General features: G+C 40.2%; 1 protein-coding gene across 1 annotated transcript in view; it reads right to left on the bottom strand.

The window, feature by feature from the left end:
- Positions 1-11,092, bottom strand: part of JAK1 (Janus kinase 1) — a 30,695-nt gene that overhangs the window by 15,957 nt on the left and 3,646 nt on the right. The window contains 5 exon segments of the mRNA XM_009883971.1: positions 192-350; positions 735-754; positions 1,850-2,196; positions 2,775-2,938; positions 5,378-5,531. Of these exon segments, the coding sequence (XP_009882273.1) occupies positions 192-350; positions 735-754; positions 1,850-2,196; positions 2,775-2,938; positions 5,378-5,531 (844 nt within the window).

Raw genomic sequence — 11,092 nt, 5'->3', positions numbered from 1 at the left:
AGGGAAACAACTGTGCTCTCCAACTTGCTGTTCTTCTAACTAGCACTTTTGCATCTGGACAGCATATTCAACTGTTATTCAAGAGTCCTGTTAGAAAAGGTTCCTCGAGGAGGTTGTCACCTGTTGCCCAACACCACCATGTCACTATAGCTTCCCACGGGAGGGAAACCTATCCAGGGTTTGGTTCTTACCATCCTTTTGTTATCCTGCTTGTTAATGCTAACTGTAGACTCCTTGATGACAATGTGGGTGATTTCAGGAAAATAGGAGAAATTGTTCCACAAGTCTCGGATTTTGTGTTTTTCTTCATCCTTTTTGGTTTTGCCATCAGATTTTTTCTTCTTCTCTTTCTCTGTCTGTAGAGACTGCAAATATATTTTGGATGAAAGTTTACCGATTAAAAAAAAATATGTATTTTTTTAGCAAAGTGTTTTTACTCTAAAACAAAAATTCATGATAAATTAATCTTCCACATCTACTTAATTCTTGAATACTTTTTTCACTGAATTATCAATTAATTTACATGCTTAATGTATCTATATTGCAAGGATACGCTTCTATCCAGAATTGTCCCTAAGACAGTTTTCATGAGAAGGAAAGCAAGCAGTCATTAGCTAGGCAACTTACGTAGGAATAATTTTGGTACCAGCAGAGGGCTGAAAGGGTTCTACTGAAACTTCTAAACTATGTACTTGAAACAATCTCTCAGAGCTCAGCCCCAAAGCAAGAGCCACGTTCTTCTCACACTGCACGCCTGAACTGCTGACAGCAGATGAAATTCTGCATGCAGACCACAACGAAGCTGAGCATCTTACAGGTCAGAAATTATTGAAAATTATTAGTAACTACTTATTTTCAAAAGATAAATGTTCAGGCTGAGCAAAGCTTCCTACTAGTCACAGAAGGGTTCTCACTGAGATGAAAGTCTTTGGTTTAGGCATTTAAATCAATATAATCTATAAATCAGCAGAAACAGAAGCCTTACAAGAAACAGGCTGCACTTCTGGCAAGCTTTTCTGCTCAAACATCAGTTCTTCCTTCCCTCCACCCCAATAATACTATCATTTAAAACAGAAATTCTCCATCAGAGATAGAGATAGTTAGGTTACATCTAAACAGAGTGAAGCACAATACTTTCTATGTTAGAAAAGATAGCTATCAGCAGGGTTCTCATCACTGTGGGGAACTGAGGCAAGCAAAAAGAGGTCTATTTGTTCAGGTATTATATGTGGAGAAAAACTGTAGAATATGCCATAACCTCTTCAAAACTAGAGCATATTTATATACACCAAGTAAAGAAGAGGATAGGCAAAGTGACCTCAATTAGCAGCACTGAAACAAGGAACAACATATAAAGTACCGCTGACGTGAGAAAGCTTAGCTTTAATGTCACTACATTTTAATTTCTTCATGAAAAGTCTAGAGTGTGAGCTAACATGGCACCTGGGGCGCCATATACAATAAAAAGCATTAACAGTCTTTGATATGAAGAGGGCCTCCACAGACAATCTTTCAAGACTTGTGTCTGGTCTGGCAGCTATAGCACAGTCTTTAATTTTCCTGGTGAACAGGTTGCCCACGGAGGTTGTGCCATGTCCATCCTTGGAAGTTCTCCAGACCAGAATGGATAAAGCCCTGAGGAACCTGGTCTGACCCCAAAGCTGACCCTGAACAGGGGGTTGGACTAGACACCTCCTGAGGTCCCTTCCAACCTGCACAATCCTGTAAGCCTATGAAAGAAGTCCTTTCAATAAAAAGCTTATCTGAAGTGTCTGAAGATCATGACCACTTTTTAACGGTTGTTACGCCCTCAAAAGCAACCCTCTAATCCCCATTTACCAAGGGATACTTACATTTGGCTTGAGCCTCCACTGAATTCCATAGTTTCCTGTTACGATGACTTCATATAGTTGGAGGTTCTCACTGTCTCCACAATTAAATCTATTTATTTCATTCTCAGATGAAATCAGCAAAAATGAAGTCTCAAAAATTTCTGCTCCGTAATGTTTAGTCAAGGTCTCCATTGTTGATAAGTATTTAACTTTCAGATCACGTGGAGACACACTACCGTCGCAAATGGTTTTGTTGTTAAACTCTTTAAGGAAATGCTTGAAAACATTATTTATCCGAATCCTGGTTAAGAAATTCCTCTGTCTGATAGTCTTGTTCAAAGTTTCAGGAATATAAAGCTTATAACTAGAAGGAAAAACAATGCTATGAGTTAATACTGTTGTCTGCTAAACTTTTAACTTTCTAAAATGTGCAACTGCCTTACTTTGAAAATTACAGAGAACACGATGCAGTAAACCACTGTGGAGCAGGTACTGCAGCAGGGGTTTACAGCACTAACAGCCAACAGGAATTCAAATAATGACCTTATCTGAAAGCTATTCAGTCAGATGGATACAGCCCACTCAAATCATTAACACAATTTATTCTAACAGTTTTCTCATTAGGTTGCCACGTAACGACACTGCCATTTCTGAACCTACTAACCCAGAACCCTGCATTTACAGCAAGTCAACTGGTACCTGACACGTCAGTACGCTGGGTGCACTACCTGCACAGATCACAAATACTCTCCAGATGAGAAAACAAATCGGGTTTTATAATACATATGTTATTGACAAGATTAGCAAGACCTACTTAGCAATAGTAGTGTCGGAGCTTGCAACTCCCGTACAGTCAGATCCTGGAAGGTAAAATGCTTAAAATCCCTCCTGGAAGAGAAATGCAGTAGACCTAACGGTGACAAAGAAGCCATCCCAGCTCACCTGATATCTTTGGGAAGCTCCGGAAGCTTCACGCTTTTCTTGATGGCATAGTGAGAGATTGCAAGGACAGCCATCCCCAGACACTCGTTTTCAATTTCGTGAACTTCTTGATCATTTTTAGGATCACGGATTGGTGCCAGGCCTTTCACTAAGTCGTACTGACCCTTAACAGGAAGCAAAAGAGAAAGCTACCAGATTTGGTATTTGCCACAGTTTATCTATAAGCAAGCAATATGTCACAAGATCACAGGCTGTCCTCGAGCAAGAAGAGTCACCGGAAACTGAAAGCCAGGACAGGAAGGGATAGGAGAAGGAGGGAAGAGCCGTGCAATGGATGCAGTCTTCTCTTAGACGAGTGAAAGAGAAACACAGCAAGCACCAGTCTCCCCACAAACCCTGCCTATTTGAGAAGAAACACCAACATTTGCGCCTGGCAGAAGTCATTTAAAATGACAGTTTGTGGAACAGGGGGAATCACCAGGTGGATCATCACAGCACATCCATCCCACATACAGTCCACAGCGCCGTGGCTTTCACCAAGAACGTGTGTAGAGACCCAGGTAGAACACCTACACCGAGACACTTACAAACCTCCTGTCCCCTTCTTCTATAAATTAGCCCACCAAAAATTCACTTGTTTTGTAATTAACTAAAGAAAGCACCACCTCGGTCCCTTTCTAGCACCATCATGATTTTTTCTTCTGGTACACAATAAATACTTTGTGTCTCTGCTTTATCTCTGCCCTTCATCACCCGGTGTCTCTATGAACCCCATGCACTCGGTCTCTAAGCCACATCTCAAAGCCAAGATTGCAAATTCTATGGCAGCCGCCTTGCTCTGGGACAGTCTGAAAAATATTTAGTTGCCAAAGAGCAAAGACATTTCTGTTGCCTTATACAAGCATTAGTGTTTTACTGTTTGACTTTTTTTAAATGTCATTACCCAAAAGTTAAATTTTGCTTAACGCAATATTGTCTGACAAAATCCATTCGGGTTCCTACTTGTTCCACAACTGAAAAGGTGTCTTCATTCTTTCTGCTGGAACTCAGAAAAAGGGGGGAAAAAAAAAAAAAAAAAAAAAAAGGACAAAACCCAATTTTGCAGCATGTTTTCAAACAGTGATTTTGCAGTTGCATGCATGTACACAAGAATGTTCATATGAAATAAAGCGTAAATTTGAGCACACAGAAAAAAATATTTACTTATTACTTTAGAATACAAGTGGTACCATTAAAATGCACACATAGCTGTAGCTAACTTGGTACTTTATTGTGATTTCACAACAAAACAACAAGGATTCACTGGAACAGCTTCGTGCTATCTCTTTTTCCGAACAACACAACCATATTCCAAAGACTAAATATTCTGCACTAATCATACTCAGAATTAACAGTAAACACGTTTTTCTCCAGTGCATTTAATTTGCTCATTTCACAAACTTTCAACAACTTCAATCTTCCCGTTTCTGATGAAACCAGACAGCTTCTCATTTGCAAAATCATTTGGGTGTATATGAACTTTTTTGTACAAGGGCACAAGCTTTCTGAAAGCAGGACCCTGCTTACTTGCCACGTCCAGCATGCTGCATGTACCGCCAACAAGTGGGAGGCACAAGAGAAGGAAAGAAAAACGGCATGTAAGCGGGCTGTATGACGGTGGTTTTGTCAGTCAATGGTTTAACGCCACACAGTAAAAAAAAGACTCAGTAAAAGGACACCATACTGTCAGTTTTAGTACAGCTACTGTTCGTCTATAGGACAACAGATGTCAAAGTCATTATGTGCAAATGTTTCGCAAAAGAAAAGGTGATAACATCCAGCTTTGGAGTCCTCAGCACAAAGAGGACATGGACCTACTGAGGCAGGTGAAGAGGAGGCCACAAAGATGATCTGAGGGCTGGAGCCCCTCTGCTAGGAGGACAGGCTGAGAGAATTGGAGTTGTTCAGCCTGGAGAAGAGAAGGCTCCAGGGAGACCTTGCTGTGGCCTTCCAGTATCTGAAGGGCACCTACAAGAAGGCTGGAGAGGGACTTTTTACAAGGGCATGTAGTGATAGGATGAGGGGGAATGGCTTCAAACTGGAAGAGGGGAGATTTAGATGAGATATTAAGGAGAAACTCTTGACCATAAGGGTGGTGAGCCCCTGGGGCAGGTTGCCCCGAGAAGCTGTGGCTGCCCCATCCCTGGAGGTGTTCAAGACCAGGTTGGACGGGGCTTGGAGCAACCTGGGCTGGTGGGAGGTGTCCCTGCCCAGGGCAGGGAGGTGAGACTAGATGGTCTTCAGGGTCCCCTCCAACCTAAACCATTCTTTTAATATTAAATATTTTGGAGTATCTTAGAAAGTATGCTATAAAAATACAGCCCTTTTTGGACTGTGAGATAGACCATTTCTTTACACATTCTGTGTATGGGTAGATTGTTATTTATGTAGCAAATTCTCTACTCTCCACCAAGCAGAAGTATAAAGAAAACACCTGTCAACACTAACAGGTGAGGTTACATGTACCTTAAAAGTTTGAAAACAGGTCTTTAAAGCAGCTTCTAATGAATCAAATAGTTTTTGTGTGACTACAATGGCAGAGATACTTGCATGCAACTTCTCACCTGTGCAAAGATGTATTCTAATGAGTTTGCATCGAGTATAGGGGTTCCTTCTGGCGCCAGCTTCTTCTCGTAAGAGCTCTTTGCCTTCCGTGGTGAATGCCTCCATACTGAGGGTTCACTTTCACTAGTCCCGTGCCAGTTTGTAAAGTAGAATCTTGCAAGAAAAGAGGAATAAACTTTAAAAACTTTTTGTGAAATCGTCCATTTACATTAGAAGCATAATTTCAACTTTTAAAAGAAGACCAGTTACAAGTCAAAATCCATCAATTTTCTGCCCTGAGGTCGCAACTTAAAGTGGTCCACTGCTGAAACTGCATGCCTGACCTGAGGAACTGGGGAAAAACTGTGCATTAGTCAAAGGTCTTCAGCGTTTCCACTCAACAGTATTTCATTCAACTCACAATACCACGACTGACTGCCTGTCACATCCCTGCACGGTCCACTGAAGAAGGAGGCACCGCTCAATGACAAGTACACTTCCATCACCTCTGACATTGCTTGAGCGGTGTAAGAGAGTGTAAAGCCTCCACTGTGCATTAACCATCACCTGGAATTTGTATTCCAAGAAAAAATGGCTTGTCTGAAGTCTTGTTAACCCTTCAGATCTTCTCCTCCTCCTCTACAGGCACAGGGAAGAACTTCACTATGACTCATTCCTTGGAATTTTGGCTTCCCTTTGGTTCCAGATGAAGCTAGCGAAAAGGCACACATTCTAATCACCCGGTTTTAAAGATTGACACTTAAAGTCAATCTTCTTCAATATTACAAACAAGCTTTTTACTCATATCTGTACACAAAGCCATTTCACTAAAAGCCCACTAAAGGAGTCGGCATCTACTGAAAATTAACAAAATTTCTGAGTTCAAGCTCTGTTAGCACCTTTTGAGAAATCTTTGACTAAATTGTTCCAGAAACCTGTGTTTATCTGAGTTCCAGTAACATTTAAATCAAGTAAAGTGTAGTTAAATCTGGTTTGAATCAATGTGCCTTTTGCAAAGGTTCATGCCTTGCGTGTGATCATGAACTACTTCAAATTAAAAGGTTACAGCAGAGCAGATTTACCCAACTACTAAGTAGGAATGCTTTCTATAAGAATATGTCAATCTAATTCCAGAGGAGCATTCAGCACTAGCAATAGCAAACAACAATGCAGAATTACTGCATTGTATACATATATTACTGCATTGTATAGATACATTACTGCATTAATACAAAGGGTGGTGTGAAATCGGACATTTCGGATGGACAGTGACCACCATGAGCATCACATAATTTGTTTCACATTATCGTGACACCTCGACAGCGAAGCTTTTAAGGTCTACTTAAATACATAATCAAAATCATAACAAATTTTTGTGACCAAAAAGAAATCAAACAGCTTTACACAGGAAAAAGAGAAATGAATGTGAATGTTAACAAACAGCGCACATAAAAGAAGTAGTAAAAAAAAGAGAGTGGAAAAAAACTAAGGTCTTAGGTAGAAAATGTTGAGGCATGTGATGGGTATATCCAAGTCTTGAATTGGAAATACATGTTTTCTGTATCAAAAGAAAAAGCTGAACAGACAAACTACCTTATAGGCTACGAACACATTTTGAGATTACAAATAAGAAATCTGTTACAGTAACAAATCACTGTTGCCCAAGCAGTTTACTTTCAAATATAACACAATAAAATTTTCAAGAGACATGTCCTGGAAGACAGCAGGAAGGCAGTAAGTCAGCTGGCAAATGCTGACTAACATTATGGTGCAGAACAACCTGTGTGCAAAACTGTGTTTTAAAATATGCAGCTATGTCTTTGTGACTTGTCTCTGACCAGAATGGGAGTTCATGGATTAAGCCCCAGTTCTGCAGTGGTTGAGACTGGTGTGTATCAGTCTCAGTGCAGAGTCAGGATCTCAAACAGCAAACCAAAATGATTACTTCCAGTTCAGCACCATGTGTTTAAATCACGTGTTATCTGTACAGTAAGTTGACCATCCAAATGAAGAATTATGTATCAAATTACCCTTTAAGAGATGAGACTTTCTGTACAATGTTTCTGTCCATCCTTTCTTTTTGGTAAGTCTTTTTAAGTCCCCAAAAAGCATATATCTATAGCATGAGGAGGAACACCAACATACAACTATGCCAAAAACTCCTGACAAGTACTGTCAGATACTGCAGAACTCCTTTGGTTGAAACACAAAAAGCAAAGCAAAGCAAATCCTTCTGCCTCCAGGAAATGACTTTGTTTCCGTATGCTCTTTTATAAGATGAGTGATAATTAATAACTCCAATTCTTTTGGTATTTCCTGAAAATAATTATATGGGCAAGATATTGTGTATTGTTTGTAATTGAGAGAAGACTTTGCTCCTTTCCTTATTAAACTGCTCTGATTAAGACAACATTACAAGTTATGATAAAAATTAGAGCCCATTGTTTGAGGAACCATAAAATAAAGAAGGACAGTCTCTGCCTTGAAGAGACCGATGGACTTGTGGTAAGGGGGAGGCAGATTATTACTATTCTACTTTCACAAACAGAAACAGGAGCATAAGCTTTTGCAATTCAGAAGTGCTGCAGACGAGCTGGAAAGGCCATTGCGTGCTCCTGCGCTCCAGGAGCATGACCCACACCTCCTTTAGAGCGCTTTAGCCCAGGGCAGGCACCTGCGGCACGGGTGAGAGCCAGTGGGGGGATCTGGGGAGTCAGCCCGAGCGGGTCACCCCCGGGAAGGAGCAGTTTTGCCCTTCACCCGTTCAATCTGGCCAAGGAGCGGTGGAAATGCTGGAGGGGGACCTGCTGTTCTCTCTCCCCGACAGCAGCGCCGATAGTCCTTCTTTCCAGAGTTTCCAGAGACAAGTGTCTTGGGTCGCTTCTCCACTCCAAGAAACGCTGCTACCTCCGGCTTAAATGCAATCCAGCTATGGAACAGTTAAGCTCCTCCTCCATCATCTGGTGTGCTAATTAGTCCAGGATATTACAAAATACTGTGGTTTCTTATGTTGTAGACATAAACTTGAGGCAAGTGAAAGAAATATAGGGCTAGTTCCAAAGCTTCTAGTGAAAAGCAAGTCCTCTTAAAATATTACCAAAAATATACCAGCTGGCACAGATCTGACGGGGAGAGGAGGAGGACAGGAAGTCCACACAATCAGAAACCAAAGCTAAAGCTTTCAGCAGTGGGAGAAAAAACAAACATCTAAAAGCATTTGAAACTATTCTGTCACATACCTTCATTTTGTATATATATCATGTCAATAGGGCATGATGAAATCAAACCTATCAACGTAATGACATTTCAGAAATAAGGTCGTCCACATAAAAATGATTTAATCTCTAAATGATTATATACAGTCTAACACACTGCACTATTAAATAAGCCCAGGCCATTTTCCTTTTTCAACAGGAATTCTGCCTCTTGCAGAGCTCAGAATAAACAATATTCATTTAGAGAACAGTTTCACAATCCTGTATTGCTTGTAATTTTTCAGTCCCCAGCCCTGCTCTCAGTTCAGATGCCCAAGCCAAGACACACAACAGATCAGAAATGAAAGAAAGGAAAATACCGAAAATATCACTTCACCAAAACACTACAGTACTCCTAAAGAGATGGGAATCTTTAGATTTTAGCGCTTAACTCATATAGTCTGTTCTTAAATGCGTATGAAGTTATTTTAAATACATATGATTGGCCCAAAGTTTGTCAGTTTTCATGCATGAAGTACATCTGACAAAAGAGACATCCCTGCCAAACTTCAAATCCCAACTCCAAAGCTTAAAAAAATAAACCACCAGAACTTTGAAATACAGAAAGCAGGACACTTTCCAGCTTTGTTCTATAAAATGGTAGAACAGAAAAATTTCCAGAAAATCAAGTTCAACACAGAGTAATTTTCCCATATACATAAAATTTGATAGAGTTACAAACAGCCAAAAAAGATTTGTAAGAGGGAGCTGTTCCAGCAGTTTTAAAGGCAGTGGTGTTACCCACTGTTCAGGTAAGATGCAGTAGGAATGAAAGAGTACCTGGAGAGCGCTCTTATCATTCACCCAAAGCAGAAACATATAAGCACCAAACACACTGAAAACTATTTTTTAAGAATTGAGTTAAAAACAGCATCATAATTCAAATTAGAGGATTAAATTCCTACAACTACATTTTAAAAATACCACCTCCTTCTACTGAGAAAAGCAGACCACATCAAAGAATTTCAGTATCAGGGAAAACGCCCTAGATTCAGATTATACCAAGAATTTTTTTTATTATCCAGTATATGGTTAATCTGACTGATCTCTTAAAGCAAGAAAGGGCACTTAATGGCCTGTAAGAGGCCATGAGAGCTTTTTTTAGAGAGTCACTCAATTCCATTATTGTATGGTGTTTATCTGCCAAACTTAATCACAGCTGTTTAAATCTAAGATTAGTCGAGGTTAAGTCATTAACACCACCAACAGACTGTGTTAAAGAAAAAAGAAAAGACTATAATATCTTCTTCCTCTTCTGAAAATAGGTATCAGAATTATAATTATCTGAAAAGCATAGATATTTTAGTTGACAGTTAATGTTTTTTTTCTTGTAACAGTTCATGCAACAACAATAACAATTCCAGTCTGGCACAAATGCAATCAGAAACGAAATACCTTATGGTTCAAAGATCACATTTTCAAAGCTCTGTCTTTGTATCTGCATAAGCAAAGTGGTTGTTATTCTCTAACAAGTCTAGGAAATGGTTTGGATGCACAACCGGAAGTTTACTCGTGCCAATTCACTCACTAGCATGTACAAGTGATAGTCATGTTGTCTAACTAGAGATTATCAGGAAAAAGCTGTTAAAATGCATACAGCTATATAGAGTACCACCTCAAGCTTTTTCTCTGTAGCCTAAACTGACCGTGTATGAGTATTACATTTTAAGGTGAAGAGGGAGTATTACACAGAAGCTTACTTTCTTACAGTTGTACCTTGAAGAACTGACAGAAATCATCTGTGGACCTGCTTTAGGAAGATGGGTAAAGTTTCTGGAAGTTATTCCTGGAAGCAAAGCTCATTCCATATATTTTTCTCCTATATCATACACCTAAAGCTCATATGGATGCAAGAAGAAAAGCCAGAATAAAAATTAAAAAAAAAAAAAAAGAAGGCAGTATAACATGAAGAATTAGATTTCTATCAAATCCTAAAAGGAGGACATCCTTCCTTTAGCTAGAGTATGTGAGAGTGCTCAACAGCTGTCAGCATTACTGCTTTCATGTTCCAGTGGATGAGGGCTGGTGTACCCATTCAGCCCCAGAAATCTCAACAGGCGACATGCCATATTTTAAGAATGCCACCTGAAGTTCAACCTGACGGTACATGTCAGATAAAGATCCTGGGAACAATGGTTTCTATTTTCTGATGGCTTCTCCAGTCTAGTGCATGCCACCCACAGTGAGGTCACACGGATTCCCCTACATCCCTAGAGGAGAATTTCAAAAGCAATAGCAATTGACAGGCTGAGAGAGTTGGGGCTGTTCAGCCTGGAGAAGAGAAGGCTCCGGGGAGACCTTACTGCGGCCTTCCGGTCCCTAAAGGGGCTACAGGAGAGCTGGGGAGGGACTTTTTACAAGGGCATGTAGTGATAGCATGAGGGGGAACGGTTTCAAACTGGAAGAAGGGAGATTTAGATGAGATATTAGGAAGAAATTGTTGACTGTGAGGGCGGTGAGCCCCTGGGGCAGGTGGCCCCG

This window comes from Charadrius vociferus, unplaced genomic scaffold, assembly GCF_000708025.1.
Source record: "Charadrius vociferus isolate BGI_N301 unplaced genomic scaffold, ASM70802v2 scaffold423, whole genome shotgun sequence".
Classification (NCBI taxonomy): domain Eukaryota; kingdom Metazoa; phylum Chordata; class Aves; order Charadriiformes; family Charadriidae; genus Charadrius; species Charadrius vociferus.
This window is presented reverse-complemented; position numbering and strand designations above follow the sequence as displayed.